We start from the raw sequence: 22,641 nt of genomic DNA, 5'->3' as shown, positions 1-22,641 counted from the left end.
CCGGAGTGGCCGTGCGGTTCTGGGCGCTACAGTCTGGAGCCGAGCGACCGCTACGGTCGCAGGTTCGAATCCTGCCTCGGGAATGGATGTGTGTGATGTCCTTAGGTTAGTTAGGTTTAATTAGTTCTAAGTTCTAGGCGACTGATGACCTCAGAAGTTAAGTCGCATAGTGCTCAGAGCCATCATTTGAGAAGTCGTTGTTGATGCGTTCTTCATGACAGCTGGGTTTGTTGGGTGACGACTGCGTAGTGAATTGGCAGCATGAAAGAACCAGCATATTACTTATGTGCTTGTAGCATACGGGAAAGAAGGGTCGATTTGGTCTCGGATTTATTTCCACTCGAATGTGTATCTCGCTTTGTAACATGATACAACATTACTTGGTGCAGTTCCTCTGAATGAGTAGCCCATAAACACAGAGGCTTCTGCGTGTAACTGCCCATGAAACATTGCTCATTAACTCAATTTAAATAAATTAGCATTCTAAATTTGTTAGTAAAAAGTGATTTTACCATTCTCTAATATATTTTTCAATCCAAGAATTTTTAGCATGCTGTCAGCAACTGTGATCAATTAATACGTCAAAGATCCGCCTCAGTTGCGAAAAGTTACTGGTCTTTACCCAGGTTTCAGCTAGAGCAATCTAGCCTTCTTCAGAAGCATAAAATAAACTAATACATGCCAGAATAAGCCTTTTTATGTTTGACCGTGCCATATTCTGGCATGTATTAGTTTATTTTATGCTTCTGAAGAAAGCTAGATTACTCTAGCTGAAACCTGGGTAAAGACCAGTAACTTTTCGCAACTGAGGCGAATCTTTGACGTATTTATTTTTTCCCCATTTAGTTTGGCTGGCATGTGCAGGCAACATGGATGCCGCAAATTATGGATCATCCTGTGAAATATAGTTAATTTTCTTTTGTAAAACAAACCGTACTGACTGATTCTTTGTAAATCCCTTGTCGTCCTTGTCCTTATTAGTATATTCTTGTCAGTCAGTTATTCAATGTATATTTTTGTCATTATATCTGTCAAAGACATTTCTCTCAACACTGTGTGTGGTTTGTGCGTGTGTGTGTGTATGTGTGTGTGTGTGTGTGTGTGTGTGTGTGTACGTGAGAGAGAGAGAGAGAGAGAGAGAGAGAGAGATTTGTGTTTAGAACGTAGCTGACTTCCAGCTCTCGCAACTTGGGTTTAGTAAAAGCAGTTTTGGCATGTTCAGTTCAGTAATGTTATAACTTGGTTTCGGTGCACCAAACAAAACAGGTAGTAAGGGTAGAAATTAGATAAAAGCACAGATATAATGAAGAAGGGAGTAGAGAATGTGTGTCAAGAGATAGAAAAGGAGAAACATCTGGGAAGGTCATACGTCAGCTATTGAAAGACAATGTAAGTGAGGCAGTTACGTATCTGTGAAACAATGAATCAATTAGTCCCACTTGTAAGCTAATTAGCCGTTTCTTAGAAAACGATTTCATGAATCGTATTACCTGTTCGTAACTATGAATGTCTTGCCAGTTAAGAATCCACAAGAGCACTTGCAAAATGAAGTAAATTAAAGATATTCATGAAGTGCGAGGTTATTCCGTTATGTTCTTATCATTCATGTTGTACTTTGCATCTATGCGTCGTGTCAATATAAACACTACGCAGGATGTAAACACAATTTAATTTTCATTCTGTCGTCTTATTAAAAGATAATAAGAACAACATACGATAATGTAGCACTTGTACGTTGAGGAGAAAGTTTCACATTTCCTCCCTACGCACGAACGAATGTGTTTTAGCTTATAGAGGAAGTAGTTAAACGTTGTGGACTGAATAAATGTAATAAGTTTTTATTGGCGTCAAGTAGAAGTGCGTCACAGCGCTGTCGGACGACAGCAAAAACACTATCGTCACAGCACTCCTCGATAGAGTTAGAGCGCGCAATAGTGTCTCATTAGAACGGCAGAGAGCGCCGCCAGTCGCCCTGGCGGTGAATATCCAAAGGCGTCGCACGTGGGGACGGGCCCGGCGCGTCTTAACGCGGAACGGAAGTGGTAATTTGTTTGACACGGGAGTCGCAGCTGCCTGGCCGCCCGGCGCCAGATGTAATCTGAACGGCAATAAAGAATACTCAGCCAAACCGCCGCGTCCAGCCGGCCAGGCCCGACCCGGCGGTATCGAGTGCGGCTATTTGTCACAGTAATTGGCGGCGCCAGCGAGGCAGATGCGAGAGGCACACGTCGCCCGTCGCGGATTGCACTGCCGTCGCCGGCTGCTCCTATACCGGGTCTATGCGGAGTATGGCGATTACGTGGAGTGATGCGAAGCCGTGCGTCGTGAGAGCCGATACTGGCCTCAGCTGTACCCGTTGGGGAAGCTGTTACACATTTACAGGTGAGTTGCGGAGTCATCCGTGTAACTGCAGTACCTCGAATATAATCAGTACTACCATGGTTCACTCTAAATACACATAAAGATTCAAGAATTTTGTGCCTGCAAAAAAAAGTCCGCCAGCGTATAAAATACTTTCTAGGACAAAGAAAGGAATTATTCGAGTGGGAATGAAATTGGTAGATGTGCTTTACATGTACAAAAACATATGATTACAATTTCAGAAAAAATGGGTGATTAGTTCAGGAGAAAGAAATTCACAAAATCGAGTAAGTCAGTACGCGATGCTCCGCCTCTGGCCCTAGTGCAAGCAGTTATTCGCCTTGGCATCGATTCATAGAGTTCCAGAATGTCATGATGATGTTTGGTTTGTGGGGCGCTCAAGTGCGCGGTCATCAGCGCCCGTACAAAGTCCCAATTTTTTTACAGTCCATTTTTTTCGCAATCCAATGTAGCCACTGCCACGAATCATGATGGTGATGATGAAATGATGGGCACAACACAAAAGCCCTCTCCCCGGACAGAGGAAATCCCTAACCCGGCCGGGAATCGAACCGGGGACCCCGTGATCCAGAAGCAGCAATTCTAGCCACTAGCCCACGAGCTCTTCACGTTACTGGATGTCCTCCTGAGGGATGTCGTGCCTAATTGTGTCCAACTGGCGCCTTAGATCATCAAAATGGGAGATAATTGGAGGGCCCTGCCCATAAAGCTCCAAACGCTCTCAACTGGGGATACATCCGACGACGTTGCAAGCCGAGTTAGGGTATGGCAAGCACAGACACAAGCGACAGAAATTCTCGCCGTGTGCGGGCGGGTATTATCTTGCTGAAATGTAAGCCTTAGATGGCTTGCCATGAAGAGGAGCAAAACGGGACGTAGAATATCGTCGACGTACCACTGCGCTATAAAGGCGCCGCGGATAACAATCAAATTAAATTCTGATTTGAATCCTGCTCTCTCCGTCGTCAAACAGCAGTGGGAGACAGCTACTTGCTCATACACTGTAATTAATATTTTCTGTCAATAACTTCTGGCGTTGCTCATCACAGGTTGTGTGGTGCACTAATTGTATGCGTTTGTCTTTTCTGTACATGCCGTATTACGATTCTTCGTCGCTGTAGCCCAGTCTATCGAGGGTTTAAATCTCCTTGCACAACAGTAATTCGTTGCATTGGTGCCTTTAAAATGACGGGGTGTTCGCATGTGGAAATAAGGGTGATTGTCGAAGACGTTTGCCGGCTGCATTCCCGTAACCCCTCTTACTGAAAATTGAAAGAATTATAGCCGACCGCGGTGGTCTAGCGGTTCTAGGCGCGCAGTCCGGAACCGCGCGACTGCTACAGTCGCAGGTTCGAATCCTGCCTCGGGCATGGATGTGTGTGATGTCCTTAGGTTAGGTAGGTTTAAGTAGTTCTAAGTTCTAGGGGACTGATGACCACAGATGTTAAGTTCCATAGTGCTCAGAACCATTTGAACCATTTTTTTGAAAGAATTATACAGGAAGCTCAAAATTATTCGAATCAGTATTATCTGCATTATAGATCATATGAGCGTAGTTCGGCAATTTTTAAAAAATAACTAAGGCTGAAGTATTATGTTACAGATAAAACGAATATTTTCGTTTGGAATACGCTATCACGCATGTGGCTCGGCTACTGGAAGGCAATAAGGCCCCAATCCCGCCGTCGCATAAATCTGAAATATTTTTCCATTGTTTCACATGTTATATCCAGATAAATTGCTGAGACTCTACCCATATATGCGGCCGATATCCTATCTGTATGTTTTCCTAGTCATTTCCCTGGGACTAAACGTCGATTGCTCCCAGCAAGTAACGTAAAACTAATGCACTGAGCTTTCAAATGTGAGATGTAGCAGGTTTTGTAAATGCTGTAAATACCAGTATCCTGTAAAAAGACATGTATCTTCAATTATCTGCGTTTTTCGATTACCTGTGCAGTCTGGGTTCCGCATTGATACGGATAAAAGCGTTTCGTGCTGCATTACGCTGGTGGCCATTAGAACTGTAATAACACAATGGGAGCATGGATCAAACGTCAGATTAGCAATGAAGTGCACTGAACAGCCAGAACACAAACCTACTGTCGTCATCCCGAACGCGCGTGCAGTGTGCTAACCATCGCGCCACCTCGCTCGGTTGGTAGGTCGCTGGAGGGATTTAGCACCACATCTGCACAGACAAGTCACCTAATTTCCGTAAATACCGGGGAGTGGGGCGATGAACTCTGACGCCACGTTCAGTCACATCCAAGATGTGTTCGTTCGAGGGGCGAACTGGGGGGGGGGAGGCATCACGCCAATTGTAACTCGCCATTCCATCACACTCCTAGCCTTGTGACATGGCGTATTATCGTCATGAAAAATACCTCTGCCATCGGGAAACATATCGTCGTGAAGGAGTGTACGTGGTCAGCAATGTATGTGGTCTGCAACCAGTGAACGATACTCCTTGGCCGTCGTGGTGTTCTGCACAAACTCAACTAGACCCATGGATGTCCACGTGAATGTCCACCAAGGCATAATGGAACCGCCACCAGCCCATTTTAGTCATAGTTGCCGACGTCGTGATGTTAACGTTGGCACGTGCATATTTCGTCGGCTGCCGGGGCCCCGTCGTTAGGAGTGTTCAGACACACTTGTTCTTTGCCCTGCATTAAACTCTGATGTTGGTTGCGACACAGTTCGGCGCCTTTCCTGTTTTACCAGTCTGCTTAGTCTACGACACCCGACATCTGTGATGAGGGATGGCCGCTGAATCACACGACGTCAGGATGTGGTTTCACCTTGGTTTTACCACGTATGGATCCTGACAGATTACCACGTGAGGTGATGCTTGGAGTGATCTCTATAGCCAAAAGACCTGTAGGACGTCCTGTATTGAGGTTCAAGGACTCCTGCAAACAAGATATGGAGAGCTTTGGAATCGACACAAACAGATGGGAGGCACGGGCTAGCATGAGACCAGAGTGGCATGATGATATATCATCTGGAATGTCGAAGCATGATGAAGGCTTGTTAGACAGATTAAGGCAGAGAAAGCTTCTCAATGCTACCACTGCTCCTGCCTCAGCAGCCAGATACACTTGTGACAATTGCGGCAAGAGATGCCGTGCTGCCATTGGCTTGACAAGTCATATGAAAAAGTGCAACCCATAAACACACAGACACTGCAACAATCATCTACCAAGGTGATTGTGGCCAATATATATATGCCACGTATTGAAGATACTCGCCACTACCCCTAGAACACCCGACAAGTCGTGCAGTTTCCGAAATGCTCGTTCCGAGCCTCCGGCTCATCACAATCTGCCTTCGTTCAGACTCAGACAGATGGCGTGTCTTCCCCATTCTACACAGAGACAGCACGTACAATGATATCACATCCACCCTTCGTGTGTCTGACTAGCAGTCATTCCTCGCCAGCTGACGCTGCTTTGCCTGGACGGCTTTATATCGATAGTAGGTCGGTGGTCATAAAGATCAATGTATACTACTCGTTCGGACGTGTATTTCGATGCAACGGCACAAAAGAGGAGGGTCCGTTAAAAAGTATTACCCACAAATTTTTTGTGAAAACTCTTAAAACCTTTTAAATGAAATAATCGTTATTGACATTCTGGATATTTATTGTTTATGTCTACACATTTATTTCCCAACACTCTGGAAAGAAATGAATTTCTGTCAATGAGAGACCGGTTTGTTGATATCTTCATTGTAGAGTATTTGACATTGGTGACAGAGCCAAAACTTTGCGTCTGCTTGCACCGCTTCATCACTATCAAAGTAAGGGTGTTTTTTATGTTCTGGAAACAACGGAAAATAGGAGGGGAAAAATCGGGACTGAATGGAGTATAACAGATGACAGTGAAACCAATGCACCAGATCATTGAAGATATCGCAGTACTAGTGTGTGTTCGAGGAGGGGGGTCCATGTGCGCATGAACTCGTCGAAATGGTTAAACTGGATTATAGCAAGCTGTTTCTCACGCACCGTTTTGAAATTAAAAATAGACGTGCTAAGATATCTCAATAATTTTATTTTTACATGAAAGCCTGTACCTTAACCTACGCACTGACGCCACTACAATCTCATTCTTCCTTGTTTACGTTGTGTACTGAGTGTTTAAGATGCCTCCGATAATCGTGAGTCCTGCCGACTGTGAAGTACGGGCTTTTATAATATTTCTTAGTGCTATAGGCCTAAAAGCGATCGATATTCATCGTGAGACCTGTGCAGTTTACGGAGAAAACATTATGAGTGATGGAATGGAAAGAAAGTGGGTGAGAGCATTTAAAGATGGCCGCACAAATGTGCACGATGAACAACGGAGTGGGCGTCCTTTGGTTGTTAATGAAAGTTTGGTGCGGGAAGTGGACAATAAGGTGAGAGAAAACAGACACTTAACGATTTCCTCCTTGCTGGATGACTTTCCTAATGTTTTCCGTAGTGTTTTGTATGGCATTGTGACCGAGCACTACTTTACGATTTCCTCCTTGCGGGATGACTTTCCTAATGTTTTCCATAGTGTTTTGTATGGCATTGTGACCGAGCACTTGAATTACCGAAAATTGCGCGCAGGTTGCGTACCGAAAATGTTGACGGATGTGCACAAAACCAAACGTTTAGGCAGTGCATTGACTTCCCTTGAGCGGTACCACAACGACGGTGATGATTTCTGAAGCCAAATTGTTACGGGCGATGAAACATGGGTGGCCTACGTCACACCAGAATTAAATGAGTGAGTGTGAAATCTTATGGGACTTAACTGCTAAGGTCATCAGTCCCTAAGCTTACTCACTACTTAACCTAAATTATCCTAATGACAAACACACACACCCATGCCCGATGGAGGACTCGAACCTCCGCCGGGACAAGCCGCACAGTCCATGACTGCAGCGGCTAGACCGCTCGGCTAATCCCGCGCGGCCCAGAATTAAAGCAACAGTCCGTGGAAGTTGAGCAAGGGCACCGTTTTGCTGCAAGACAATGCCCGTCCGCATATGGCGAATCAGACCAAAGATCTCATCACATCTTCACGGTGGGAAACTCTAGATCCTCCTCCGTACAGCCTCGATTTTGCGCCCAGTGACTACCATCTGTTCCTGCACTTGAAGAAACACCTCGGCGGTCAGTGTCTTCAAGACGATGACGAAGTTAAAACAGTGGTGATGCACTGGTTAACAAGTAAGGTGGCAGACTTCTGTTAGGAGGGTACAACGTTATGACTAGTGCCTCAGTATTGACGGAAATTATGTAGAAAAGTAGATTAAGGTACAGGCCTTCGTGTAGAAATAAAATTATTGAGATATGTTAGCACGTCTTCTTTTTAATTTCGAAACGGTACTTACTTAAAAAACACGCCTCGTACTTACGTTAGACACCGCCATGTTACACGCTGTAATACGGACCCCTGTAGTGGGAGAGGGTTCCAACTTCCGTCACCGAGTAATATGCATGATTTGTGATACCTCAACCTATATTAGGAACAGAATAAAGCACTCTGGGACATTAATATGGTATCACGTATTGATGACAAATTACCAGCGTCTTTAAGCTGGGAACGGAACTGCCAATTTCCTCCAGACGCAGACAGCGGTCGGGCAGGATGCGGCGGACCCAATGGGGCACGCCCGCTGAGTCACGCCTCGAGCGGCTTTGGATTACTAGTGCCCTCTACCGCTGCAAGTAGAAGGGCTGGTGGCAGCCATAGATCTCACTTGCACTCGGAGTCTCTTCGCTACGGGACGCTGCGCTGACGCCGCCTAGTTGCTGCTCCATCACTATTGATCGTGCTTCAACTCAGAGAGCCTTTTCCTTGTTAACATTGATAGCTGGACTTTATTTCTCGCTACATTATTTGTAAAGAGTCTTCGTATGCTTGGAGAAAGACACTACTGGCCATTAAAATTTCTACACCAGGAAGATAGCGTGCTACAGTAACGAAATTTAACCGACAGGAAGAAGATGCTGTGATATGCAAATTATTAGCTTGCCAGAGCATTCACACAAGGTTGGCACCGGTGGCGACACCTACAACGTGCTGACATGAGGAAATTTTCCATTAGATTTCTCATACACAAACAGCAGTTGACCGGCGATGCCTGGTGAAACGTTGTTGTGATGCCTCGTGTAAGGAGGAGAAATGCGTACCATCGCGTTTCCGACTTTCTTAAAGCTCGAATTGTAGCCTATCGCGATTTCTGTTTATCAAATCGCGACATTGCTGCTAGCGTTGGTCGAGATCCAATGACTTTTAGCAGAATATGGAATTGGTGGGTTCAGAAGGGTAATACGGAACTGCAGTGCTGGATCCCAACGGCCTCGTATCGCTAGCAGTTGAGATGACAGGCATCTTATCTGCATGGCTGTAACGGATCGTGCAGTCACGTCTCGATCCCAGAGTCAACAGATGGGGACGTTTGCAAGACAGCAACCATCTGCATGAACAGTTCGACGACGTTTGCAGCAGCATTGACTATCAGCTCGGAGACCATGGCTGCGGTTACCCTTGACGCTGCATCACAGACAGGAGCGCCTGCGATGGTGTACTCAACGACGAACCTGAGTGCACGAATGGCAAAACGTCATTTTTTCGGATGAATCCAGGTTCGGTTTACAGCATCATGATGGTCGCATCCGTGTTTGGCGACATCGCGACGAACGCACATTGGAAGCGTGTATTCGTCATCGCCATACTGCCGTATCACCCGGCGTGATAGTATCGGGTGTCATTGGTTACACATCTCGGTCACCTCTTGTTCGCATTGACGGCACTTTGAACAGTGGACGTTACATTTCAGATGTGTTACGACCCGTGGCTCTACCCTTCATTCGATCCCTGGGAAACCCTACATTTCAGCAGGATAACGCACGACCGCGTTTGCAGGTCCTGTACGGGCCTTTCTGGATAAAGAAAATATTCGACTGCTGCCCTGGCCAGCACATTCTCCAGATCTCTCACCAACTGAAAACGTCTGGTCAATGGTGGCTGAGCAACTGGCTCGTCACAATGCGCCAGTCACTACACTTAATGAACTGTGGTATCGAGTTGAAGCTGCATGGGCAGCTGTACCTGTACACGACATCTAATCTCTGTTTGACTCAATGCCCAGGCGTATCATGGCCGTTATTATGGCCAGAGGTGGTTATTCTGGGTACTGATTTCTCAGGATCTATGCACCCAAATTGCGTGAAACTGTAATCACGTGTCAGTTCTAGTATAATATATTTGTCCAATGAATACCCGTTTATCATCTGCATTTTTTCTTGGTGTAGCAATTTTAATGGCCAGTAGTGTACAATTTTGTTCGCTATTCTGCTCCTGCCCAGGTTTCTTACAATGACAGTTGCTACACCACCCCGTAGCCCACCTCTCCTTACCACTGTGCCTTGCTCCCCTTCTTGACATAGCAACTGAAATAGCTGCTGGTGTATTAATTTATAGAAATCAGTATATCTGCCACCCTGCCTCTTCAGGGTACTCTTGGATTCAATATGTATCTGCCATATCGTAGTTGTGACCTTCGTTGCAGAAAAGGTAACAGGAAGGGGGAATATAGTAAAAATGAGAATCGGTTCCCGAGCAGAACGAGAACATTGTGTTGCTCCAGTCTATAATAATTCTGTAATATCTTTCATGCCACTCAATGGCAGCGAGCCACAGGGCCCGAGTGGTAGTATGAAAATGTGTCGACACGCGACCTACCTGTCCGTTCTTGTCCATCTCGTTGTTGGTGAGCTTGACCTTCTCGAAGGAGACGACCTGCTTGCGCAGCTGCTCGCCGGTGAAGGGCGAGTCTGGGTGCATGTAGAGGCGGCAGGGCGCGGGCGGGTCCGCCTTGCCGGCCACCAGCCACGACGAGCGGTGGTAGGCGTAGCGGTAGCGCTTGTTGTCCACCGGCACGATGTCCATCAGCACCGCGTACCGCTGCTCGGCGCGCACGCCCGTGAACGACACGCGGCACGTCGGGAACATGCGCCTGCAACAGGGCAAACCCGCACAGCGCGTCTCAGCATTGCCGTCTATATGTTTTCAGCGCGGGACACACAACAGTCGTACAATGACGAATCAGAACATTATTTATTACCACTGCCCGACGCGAAACTGATCGGTGGTTCGTGACGTTGCGGGCAAGTAACGCGGCAACGGACCGGAAGGTTACAACTAAATGCAGCCACTTACGGAGGTTCGGTGTGGGCTATTATTGTCGTACGGCAGCGAAACTGTCAGATACGCTAATGAATTAATGCGGTATCGATTTACGCCGGAAATAAATTAGTTCCGCATTTGGCCACCAGGTACAAATCTGTTGCTGTACAGCATCAATTCCACGTCTCCGGTGTTCATATAGAACAATCTGTGTAAGTGGCAATTAATGATAAAATCAACATTATGTCTTTCTCACTTCTTTGACGTTTTCTGCCCACGTCCCGTTCCTAATTACAGCCCACAATGGACTTCTGTGAGTAGCTTCACTTTAATTATAACGATCTGGTATATATGGTGATTCAGCGGCCCCTATTTTGGGTTTTATGCAATCGAAAACACCTTCAGAAACCATGTGTGAGATTTTAACTTTCTCTCGCTCTCTATATCCAAACTATTAGTCATACAGAAAAAATGAACAGGATTTTTTTTGTAGAAAATTTAATGTAGATAAATTTTGTACTGGGGTACGTTCTCGCTGGGTCCACGGTCTTCGAGCTACTGAAGAAAAACCTGGTTCAAGGTCACATTTCTATATTTCTCTTGAATAATTAGAAAATTATGCCCTCTAACGAAAACATATCCCGGTACAAAATTTAACTACATTAAATTTCCTGCATAAATGTCCTGTTCATTTTTCTGTAGGACCAATAGTTTCACGCAGCTACCGAGACAGTATGAAAAACTTCCACGTGGCATCTGAAGGCGTTGAAGGTTGTAAAAAACCCATAAGAAGGTACGGCTGCATCATCCTATATAAGTGGAGCTGAGATTAATGAAGAAGCATTGCAGCGACGATATGAGCCCCAAATAAGGAAGTCCATTGACGTTAGCGACGTGGACAAAGGGCAGATTGTGATAGCGCAGCGCCTGGGAACGAGCGATAACGTGATAGCGAAGATAGGCATCTGTTCACGTCATACTGTCGTAAGCATCTGTTTAAGGTGGTCAGAGGACAGTGTAACTAGGAGTAGGCGACGAGGCGTTGGAAGTTCAAATCTCACCAGAGAACATCGGAGGCATGCACGCTCTGTAAAGATTGGTAGGCCACGATCTGCGACAGATCTGAGGACAAAGCACAGTGCTCATGCAGGCACAAGTGTTTCGGAGCACACCATTCAGCGCACACTGTTGAACTTAGGTATCTGCAGCAGACAACCTCTACGTTTTCCCTCGTTGATCCAATGACATCGATAGTTTTCAATCGCAGTGGATATGGTATCATCGAGATTGGACCGAGGACCATTGGAAACGTATCGTGTGGTCGGACAAATCACGCTTCTGTTACACTAGGCTGACTGGTCGGTTCGAGATACACTATCATCCAGGCGAACGGTTGCTGGAAACATGCACTGTGCCACGGATACAAGGCATTGGGGACTTCCACTAGGCTTCCACGGTATCTTCGTTAGTAATCGAAGGCAGCATGACATCCATGGATTCCGTGAGCGTTATCACGGGCTACCCTCGTCCTTTCATGCTTGGAGTCCTGCCGTTGACGATAGCTTCCTCCAGGACGATAACTATCCGTATCGCTGTGACTGAATCGTGCTACGGTGGTTTGACGATCTTGATAGTGAACTCACTTTGATGTCTTGGCCACCGAATCCGCATGATTTTAAGCTGATGCGGAATATTTGAGACACTATCGGACGCCAGCTCCGCAACGAGTCTTGTGTTCATAATATGAGTGAACTGTGCGTGGAAATCCAATGCCAATGCCTCCGGAAACCTACCAAAGATCTGCCGAATCCATGAAAATCGGAATCATCGTTGCTCTGCTGTAATCCAGAGGTGGACCATCTGGCTATTAAGGACGTGGTCATAATTTTATGACCAGGGCGGGTGGCAGGGGCGCGGGATTAGCCGAGCGGTTTAAGGCGCTGCAGTCACGGACTGTGCTGCTGGTCCCGGCGGAGGTTCGAGTCCTCCCTCGGGCATGGGTGTGTGTGTGTGTGTGTGTGTGTGTGTGTTCGTCCTAAGGATAATTTAGGTTAAGTAGTGTGTAAGCTTAGGGACTGATGACCTTAGCAGTTAAGTCCCATAAGATTTCACACACATTTGAACATTTTTTGGGTGGCAGGGTGCGGTGAACAATCCCTTCCATCTCACGACTGCCTAGCAGAGGAAGTTATCCATTTCCATTATCTAACGGATGAGAAGCACATTTTATCTTTATCAGATCGGAAATGATAGATGAATGCTGACATGTTTGCTGAATTATAAAATCATATTGCTTTGTAACAATCTAAAAACCTGCTTAGTTAGCTAGTACTCAATCTTTTAGTGTCTTGTGCTCCTGTGACGAAGCGTGTCTGTTATTAGTAGATGCCAGGTGAATGCTCCTTACCGCAGTTGTTTGTGGTAACGGTGATTATTGAGGGAAGTAATGCATCAACCTACTCATATTTAACCTAAATTTTGCTCACAGGATGTCTTATGCGTTACTAGTTCCATTGCTGCCGCGTTTGAGATGATCCAAATCTGCGAAGACGTCAAACTGACTGTTCCATTGCAACATTTTAACAATAAAGAAGAAAACGCTTTCCTCTGTCGTCGAAGCGCTTTCGTCATAATAATAAATAAAACCGGGCTGTCGTCATAGTCTAATAACGAGCCAAGACTTCTCTTTTCAGTAACGTTCTCTCCTTTTTCATTTCTTTTCTCTTTGCCCCCTTAGTATACGGTATTCATGCTACCTCACTGTATTTTACTTTTTGATAAACGATTGTTTTCTTGTATTTTTCTTGTCTACTGACTTCTTTAATACTGATGGTCCCATTATAAGCCTAAACTAGCAACGATGAATGTCAATCAGCAGGCTGTCGTTGCTGAAACAAAACTGTATAAATTACTACAGAGCAAGCTTTTGTTCATGAGTAGCGCTATTATGGTGGTACGGTTGTGTTGTATACAGTAATACTTCGTCTACATAAGTACTTCATTCCTTTATACCCCTTCTGCTTCTTCTTTTCGTCATCTTCTTCATCTATTCAAGGTGTACATTAGGACAAAGTGTGTTTCGGGACCCAATCTATCTTTGGTCTTTCTTTGCCACTTTTCCTTGTGGGACCTAGTTAAAGGCTGATGTGGGTAAAATGTAACTAGCCATCCTGTGAAAAATCATGCCATTTTCTATTAATTTGTTTCTATCTTATTCATGGGTGGTTCCACTTTACATTATGTTCTTCTTTCTGTTTTACAAACTATATTCAAGCATAGCTCTTAAAATTTATTTTTCGGCTCCTGAATACGGAATTTGGCTTTTTCTCTTACACTCTACATTCGGTTATAAAAACTGGACCAACAACTATGGTGAAATATTTCATGTATGCATATCGTATTGTTTAGTATTTTTCTGAATAGAACCACATATATTTCACGCTATGTCATCATCATGTGGAACGTGAAACCTTAAATATTTAACATAATTTACTTGTTCCACAATAACTATTCTTCTTACTGGCCAATTTCCCTCAATTCATTTGACTTTGTTTAATCGACTTCCCCGTTGTTGTTGCGGTCTTCAGTCCTAAGACTGGTTTGATGTAGCTCTCTATGCTACTCTATCCTGTGCAAGCTTCTTCATCTCTCAGTACCTACTGCAGCCTACATCCTTCTGAATCTGCTTAGTGTATTCATCTCTTGGTCTCCGTCTACGATTTTTACCCTCCACGCTTCCCTCCAATACTAAATTGGTGATCTCTTGATGCCTCAGTACATGTCCTACCAACCGATCCCTTCTTCTGGTCAAGTTGTGCCACAGACTTCTCTTCTTCCCAATTCTATTCAATACCTCCTCATTAGTTATGTGATCTACCCATCTAATCTTCAGCATTCTTCTGTAGCACCACATTTCGAAAGCTTCTATTCTCTTCTTGTCTAAACTATTTATCGTCCATGTTTCACTTCCATACGCGGCCACACTCCATACAAATACTTTCAGAAACGACTTCCTGACACTTAAATCTATACTCGATGTTAACAAATTTCTCTTCTTCAGAAACGCTTTCCTTGCCATTGCCAGTCTATATTTTATACTCTCTCTACTTCGAACATCATCAGTTATTTTGCTCCCCCAAATAGCAAAACTGCTTTACTATTTTAAGTGTCTCATTTCCTAATCTAATTCCCTCAGCATTACCCGACTTAATTCGACTGCATTCCATTATCCTTGTTTTGCTTTTGTTGATGTTCATGTTATACCCTCCTTTCAAGACACTGTCCATTCCGTTCAACTGCTCTTCCAAGTCCTTTGCTGTCTCTGACTAAACTACAATGTCATCGGCGAACCTCAAAGTTTTTATTTCTTCTCCATGGATTTTAATACCTACTCTGAACTTTTCTTTTGTTTCCTTTACTGCTTGCTCAATATACAGATTGAATAGCATCGGGGAGAGGCTACAACCCCGTCTCACTCCCTTCCCAACCACTGCTTTCCTTTCATGTCTGCTGGCCGCGGTAGTCTCGCGGTTCTAAGCGCCTAGTTCGGTGCCGCGCGACTGCTACGGTCGCAGGTTCGAATCCTGCCTCGGGCATGGATGTGTGTGATGTCCTTAGGTTAGTTAGGTTTAAGTAGTTCTAAGTTCTAGAGGACTGATGACCACAGATGTTAAGTCCCATAGTACTCAGAGCCATTTGAACCATTTTGAACCTTTCATGTCCCTCGACTCGTATAACTGCTATCTGCTTTCTGTACAAATTGGTAAATAGCCTTTCGCTCCCTGTATTTTACCCCTGCCACCTTTCCCTATGTTAAGGTTTTCAACTCTTTTCCTTTACACTGGCTATGGTAGAAGAGACGTCTCCTGTTGACAGTGACTATGTGCAAACTGAAAGACTGCTTATTTTTATTTTTGTGTCGCACTGGTACTCTATCTTCAATAGTAATAATTGCTGGAGAACAGAACAGGTCTAGGGGCCGTCCACAGTAATTTCTGCAGATAAGACTTGTTACAACCTGTTACGATACGAGAAACTTTCTATTGCCAATTATCATTTGTCAGCAACCTTAAGTTACTGTTTCCCAGGCGAGCTTTTTTGCCCGGCAGGTGTGCCCTCCTCGAGAAGCGCAAGTGCCTTTGTAGCCATAATTCCATGAGAATGCGACGAAAAGCTCCACTCTTCACGAGACTAAATTAGGCGGCATTAGATCACAAAGACTGTTTCTAAAATAGAGCCGAAGTGGGCACACTGTATGCAGTTAAGGTTTGAATCAATTTAATTGATGACTTAATAGTAATGAAAAGCCAGAAATTTTGTATTCTTAATAGAAATATGTAAAAAAGATTTTTATCCTCACAATTTGGTTTCCTGGTAGTAACACGTGAGACTAGAAGAATAAATGCTGGGTATCTAACTATACGAGGAATATCGAAAACGGCTATTTCGAAAGAAATATGCATATTTCCTGGGCTACTGCTATAAGTATACTTTGAATCCTGTACGTTGACGGGACAGGATGTATTTTGATTCAGTGCCCATTTTAGCGAAAATTATGTTACTCTTGCCTGTTCAAACACAAGTGCGTGTAGATGTGAACATAGGTATGTGCATTTGAATGGATATGTGTTTTCATGTGTGTGTGTGTGTGTGTGTGTGTGTGTGTGTTTGTGTGTGTGTGCTTCATAATATGCAAGGATAGAATTTCTCACAAACTAAATTCACACATTCTAGAACTTCTGAATTGCTATTGTCTGCTTGAAGCAAAAATAAGCTTTAATAAATACAGCACGAACCCTCATTTGGCGACTGGTGGGAACACGTAATGCGCCCAGCACCACTGCCTAACAGGGTAGTTTTCGTGGTCCAGATGTTACGGTGTGGGAGAAACAGTGTTGCATGGGCATGCTGACCTCCAAATCTTTGAAATGGTGCACTCACCGGTCAAAGTTAAGGCGTGACTGTGCTTTCCCCAGAAGCAACTGTCCGTGGGAGTCATTCCATTCACACATGTATTCACACTGGGCGCATGTACTACCGTGTGGGCAAAGCTACAGCCGCACAGCGACTAGCCCAGGGCGCACAGTTGTGAATGCACCTTTATTGTCACAGTGTACTCGTTTTCTACGTGCACCTTGTCGTCCTTTTGCGGGTCGGAGTTCATTTTTATCTATGATAACATCGAACACGGCACGTGAAGGAGCACTAGGGACGAGAGGATATTCGGTGAATGGACTGGCCTCCCCATTCCTGTGACGTAGGTCCCATCGAGCATATGTGGAACGCGTAGAGGAGGCGCACTGCAGCATGTCCATATGCTCCAGTGACCATTCAGCAGTTGTCATCCGCGCTGGCGGAGGAATGAAACGCCCTACCACAACAGTTCCTTACCAAGTTCGTGCCTAGCGTTGCAGTACACTGCAAAGCATGCATTGCCGTGTGTGGTATCCAGACAGCCTTTCAAGAAGCACGTCCCGCTTGCCCTAATGTCCAGAGTCAATCATAAATCGTGGTGACCTCGATGTAATTGTTGTAAATAATTGGCAACCAGTGCTGTACAATCGCAATAAAGTCATGAGATGTTCAATTGACTCTTTTATTAGAACATGTTGGGCGTTTCGGGATTACACCCGTCTTAAGACATCTGTTACAAAAAAGTACAAAACATAAGTGAACAGCACATTTAACACGTCTCAACGTTACAGAAAATGAGATCGGGTCATATGAGTTACATACCACAAACTTCAACTCCTTCATAACCAACCAGGCGTGCAGCCTTGACAACTCAAAGAATGTATCCAATAACATATGACTGTAACTGCGACACAAGCAGTCTTGAAGCAGAGCGTATACTGACGCTACACAAGTCAACTAACAGCGAAGCGCCCTCGATAGGGGGCGCTGCATGGTCATGTGCTCCATAAGTTCACATGTAATTCAATAATAATGTACTGAGCATGTAACATCTAACAGGGTGTTAGATGTTACATGCTGAGTATATTACATGCAGGGTGTTAGATGTTACATGCTGAGTATATTATATGCTGAGTATATTATTATTGAATTACATGTGAACGCATGGAGCACATGACCATGCAGCGCACCCTACCGAGGGCGCCTCGCTGCTAGTTGACTTGTTTAGCGTCAGTGTATGCTCTGCTTCAAGACTGCTTGAGTCGCAGCTATAGTCATATGTCACTGGACACTTTCGTTAAGTTGTCAAGGCTGCACGCCTGGTTGGTTATGAAGAAGTTGAAGTTCGTGGTATGTAACTCATATGACCCGATCTCATTTTCTGTAACGCTGAGACGTGTTAAATGTACTGTTCACTTATGTTTTGTACTTTTTTGTAAGAGATGTCTGAAGATGGGTGTAATCCCGAAACCCCTAACATGTTCTAATAAAAGAGTCAATTGAGCATCTCATGACTTTATTGCGATTGTACAGTATTGTTTGCCAATTATTAACATAAAAATGATCGTAGGCCTCAGATGCGATTTTATGTCCTGTACATCGTAATTATTGTTTTTGAATAAAAGTGTTATTTGTGTTCGTCTCATTACGTAATTTTTTTTCAGGTGAGTATGAAACATGGACGATAAACAGTTTAGAAAAGAAGAGATTATAAGCTTTTTAAACGTGATGCTACAGAAGAATGCTGAAGATTAGATGGGTAGATCACGTAACTAATGAGAAGGTACTGAATAGAACTGGGGAGAAGTGGAATTTGTGGCACAACTTGACTAGAAGAAGGGATCGGTTGGTAGGGCACATTCTGTGGCATGAAGGCATCACCAATTTAGTACTGGAGGCAAGCGTGGAGGGTAAAAATCGTAGACAGAGACCAAGGGATGAATACACTAACAGATAAGAGATTCAGAAGGATGTAGGGTGCAGCAGTTACTCGGAGATGAAGAGGCTTGCACAGAATAGAGTAGCATGGAGACCTGTACTAAACCAGTCTTTCGACTGAAGACCACAACAACAACAACCTCCTGTACAATCTTTAGCAGTTCTATCTATGTACTGTCCAAGTTCCACAGAGTTACGTTACTTGGCAGTGGCACATCATGCGAAAGTTACTTTCGTCCTCAAGTTTTGCACACCGGTTCTTTAGTGTGGTTTGCACTATATGCAGGGCGTCCCAGGAGGAATGGTGTCCGCCCTCCAGTATCTGAGTGGTCAGCGCGACAAAACGTCAATCCTAAGGGACCGGATTCCATTCCCGGCTGATTCGGAGATTTTCTCCACTCAAGGACTGGGTGTTGTGTTGTCCTAATCATCATCATTTCATCCCCATCGACGCGCAACTCGCCGAAGTGGCGTCAAATCGAAAGACTTGCACCTGGCGAACGGTCTGCCCGACGGGAGACCTTAGTCACACGATATTTACATTTTTTAGGAGGAGTGGCCAATACTCACGGATACGACAGGAAAGATCATTCGAAGCAAAAAAGTCCAGTAAACGTGAGTTCTAAAATGCGAACCTTAAGAGCTACGATCGCTTCTTCATTTTCGGTACAGTGAAAAAATCTCGTCTACTGCAAGCTCTTTTTGCTTTCCGTATTTTCAGATGTCAGATGTTATGGACCAAAACAAAGAAAAACACCCCAGTAAACGTGGGCTCTGACGTGCAAGAGCTATCAGCATTTGTTCATCTTCTCAACTGTGAAACAGATCTCTTCTACTGAACAGCAGCACATAGCTTTTAAGCTACGCACTTTAGAGCCTATGCTTAGTAGGCTTTTTACTTCGAGCGTCGCTCTTCTCATACTCCTGACTATTGGCCAGTCCTTCTGAGGCACCCTGGAGTTCAAATGGTTCAAATGGCTCTGAGCACTATGGAACTTAACATCTATGGTCATCAGTCCCCTAGAACTTAGAACTTCTTAAACCTAACTAACCTAAGGACATCACACAACACTCAGTCATCACGAGGCAGAGAAAATCCCTGACCCCGCCGGGAATTGAACCCGGGAACCCAGGCGTGCGAAGCGAGAACGCTACCGCACGACCACGAGCTGCGGACGCACCCTAGAGATTTGGAAATTTGTGGTAAAGTCTTATGGGACCAAACTGCTGAGGACATCGGTCCGTAAGGTTACGCACTACTTAATCTATCTTAAACTAAATTACGCTAAGGACAACACACACACACACCCATAGCCGAGGGAGGACTCGTAACTCCGACGGAGGGAGCCGCTGCTACCCCGCGTTTCGAGGCACCGTGTGCGTTCACCACTGTCTCGATTTTTCAAGAGAAAAGACGAGTTAAAGGTTTTAGTTCCGCTTCTCCTCCAGCTTAGCACTTCCTTACGAAGCTTTTTTCAGCGGAAAGTGCCTTCCATCCATTTGCTGGCCTCAAGTGCGAACCAATCGAAAGCACCGCTGCAGCTATCGATAGCCGGGGCATCAGAGGGACAATTACCGCCGGGATTGAGAGGCCGGCCGCGATAAAACACGGCATTACGCGGGCCGCCGACGTGCGAGTTCGCACGGCTACGAAAACGGCGCCCCGCGGCGCCGGCTCCGGCCTCCGCGGCGCTGAAGCACCTGCTTTACTGCCCGCGCGCCGCTTTATATTTTATAGACAACAGATATAAAAACGCGCCCGAATAAAAACGACGTGCCGCATCTGTCTGCGCGGACGCGTACGAAGTGCCACGCTGGCGAGGAGAGAGGGCCTCGGCCGATAACGATCTCGCCGGGCAGCAGCGGCTGCGGCTGCGGCAGTTGGCCTACCCGTTTCTCGTCCCTGCTGGCTGTCCGTTCGTCTGCTCCTCTTCTCCCGGGACGGCTCGTGCCGACCGCCCGCTGGCCGTCCTCCGTCTCTATTAATTAGCTACCCGCACTCGCGCCGCTCAGCAGCGCAGCGTGGACAAAGCGGAAGTATGTTTTAATAACGACGTAATGACACGGTCGTTCGGCACGTTAGGCCCCGTAAACGGTGGGCGGCACCCGGGGAAGTCCCGCCGAGCCAATCGTTAATCATCGATCCGCGGTTCGACAGGGGATTAATTCGTCGCCTATTGTTAGCCGCCGCAGATATTGGGCTGTGCTACCGCTGCACCTCTCACGCCGGCGTCGTTAGCGTTCGGTTCTGCAGAAATTATACAAAATAGTGGGTGGTTATAACTAAAATACAGACACTTACAGATGTCAAGTGCGGTCTGTAATTATCGTATGGTAGCTAAGCGTGGTAGATACTCTAATGCGTTCATGCGCAACCGATTTACACTGGGGGGGGGGGGGGGGAGGAATAGTTCCAATTTTGAAACTTCCTGGCAGATAAAACGTAAATGTCGTGTGACTAGGGCCTCCCGTCGGGTAGACCAACTTGCGCGTTGGTGGGGATGAAATGATGATGATTAGGACAACACAACACCCAGTCCCTGAGCGGAGAAAATCTCCGACCAAGACGGAAATCGAACCCGGGTCCTTAGGATTGACAGTATGTCGCGCTGACCACTCAGTTACTGGGGGCGGACATTCCTGGCAGATTAAAAATGTGTGTCCGACCGAGACGCGGGACCTTTGCCTTTCACAGGCAAGTGCTCTACCATCTGAACTACCCAAGCACGACTCACAACCCGTTCTCACAGGTTTAATTCTGCCAAGAACCTCGTCTACTACCTTCCAAACGTCACACAAACTCTCCTGCGAACCTTGCAGAACTAGAAGAAAAGGCATCGTGGGGACATGGCTTTCCCACAGCCTGGAGGATGTTTGCAGAATGAAACTTTCATTCTGCAGCGGAGTGTGCGCTGATATGAAAATTCCTGGAATATTAAAAGCTATGAGAACTGGTCGTGAGTCGTACTTGGGTAGCTGACATGGTTGTGCACTTGCTCGAGAAAGGCAAATGTCTCGAGTTGTCTCAGTCCGGCATACAGCTTTTATCTGCCAGGAAGTTTCATAACAGCGCACACTGCGCTGCAGAGTGAAAATGTCATTCAGTTCCAGTTCTGGCCACCAGGTGCAAATCTGGCGCTATGGATGGAAAGAAGACGTATAGGAATGTTTCCATATGTAACAGATTAGGAACGAGACGTGGGCAGGAGAGGCAAAACAAGTGAAAAAAGCCTAATGCTGGTTTTATTATCAACCATTGCTTACACGATTTGTTCAATATGAGTAACGGAGACATCGACGAAATGCTGCATCCCTGAAACGATGAGATCAACATTTGCTCACATCATTTCCGGTGCAATCTGAGAAACGTTTAACTGTCTACTGGTCTTCAGATCACATAGAGACCGGACGTATCCCTGATAATAGCGTTCTTTTGGATTTCCGCAGAGCCAAAAGTCGCATGGATTCAGATTAGGTGATTTTCAGGCTGTGTATCTGGAAAACCGGAAATAATACGTCCATAGAATGTTGCATTAAGCATATCTTCCACTGGGCGAGCGACATGTAGCTCCCTCTGTTACCAAGGAGGTTATTCTCTGATGCCTTTTGACAAGATAACTGCTTAGTCAGCCTTTTATTGTGCAATTTTTAACTTTTCTTGGTTTTTTGATGATCACCCGGTCTTACTTCCACAGAGGTTTTCTAGAATTTGATTTGAATATCTTTCCATGTTTCGTTTTCTAAGGTTTCTGTTAATTGTTCCGTACACCCGGCTGAATTTACTAAGCTTAATTTGTGAATGTATGCTGTAGCCATATATTACATCACAAAATTTACTCGTTCTGCGACTATTTTGGTTCTAATGACTTATTTCCCCTTAGAAGCATCTGTCTTAGTTTTCTCTGTTAAGATCTCCAAGTCAAATATCGCACTTATTTGTTTCACTAAGCAAATTTCTTTGCCAGCCGCAGTGGCCAAGCGGTTCTAGGCGCTACAGTCTGGAACCGCGCGACCGCTACGGTCGCAGGTTCGAATCCTGCCTCGGGCATGGAAGTGTGTGATGTCCTTAGGTTAGTTAGGTTTAAGTAATTCTGAGTTCTAGGGCACTGATGACCTCAGAAGTTAAGTCCCACAGTGCACAGAGCCATTTGAACCATTAAATTTCTTTCTGGAGATCCTTTTCTTTGTCTATAAGGATCACTGCATCGTCAGCATAAAGTAAGTTATTTAAAACAGT

The 22,641-nt window shown here is 45.3% G+C and overlaps 1 protein-coding gene across 1 annotated transcript in view; it reads right to left on the bottom strand.

The window, feature by feature from the left end:
• The window catches only part of LOC124594410 (T-box transcription factor TBX20-like), a 494,737-nt gene that overhangs the window by 107,294 nt on the left and 364,802 nt on the right, over positions 1 to 22,641 (bottom strand). Inside the window, exon 4 of the mRNA XM_047132779.1 lies at positions 10,110 to 10,383. Coding sequence (XP_046988735.1) covers positions 10,110 to 10,383 — 274 coding nt within the window. The remainder of the gene's footprint in view (positions 1 to 10,109; positions 10,384 to 22,641) is intronic.

The sequence above is a fragment of the Schistocerca americana genome, chromosome 2, assembly GCF_021461395.2.
Source record: "Schistocerca americana isolate TAMUIC-IGC-003095 chromosome 2, iqSchAmer2.1, whole genome shotgun sequence".
Lineage (NCBI taxonomy): Eukaryota > Metazoa > Arthropoda > Insecta > Orthoptera > Acrididae > Schistocerca > Schistocerca americana.
Note: the sequence above shows the minus strand (reverse complement) of the source record. Positions and strands in the feature narration are given on the sequence as shown.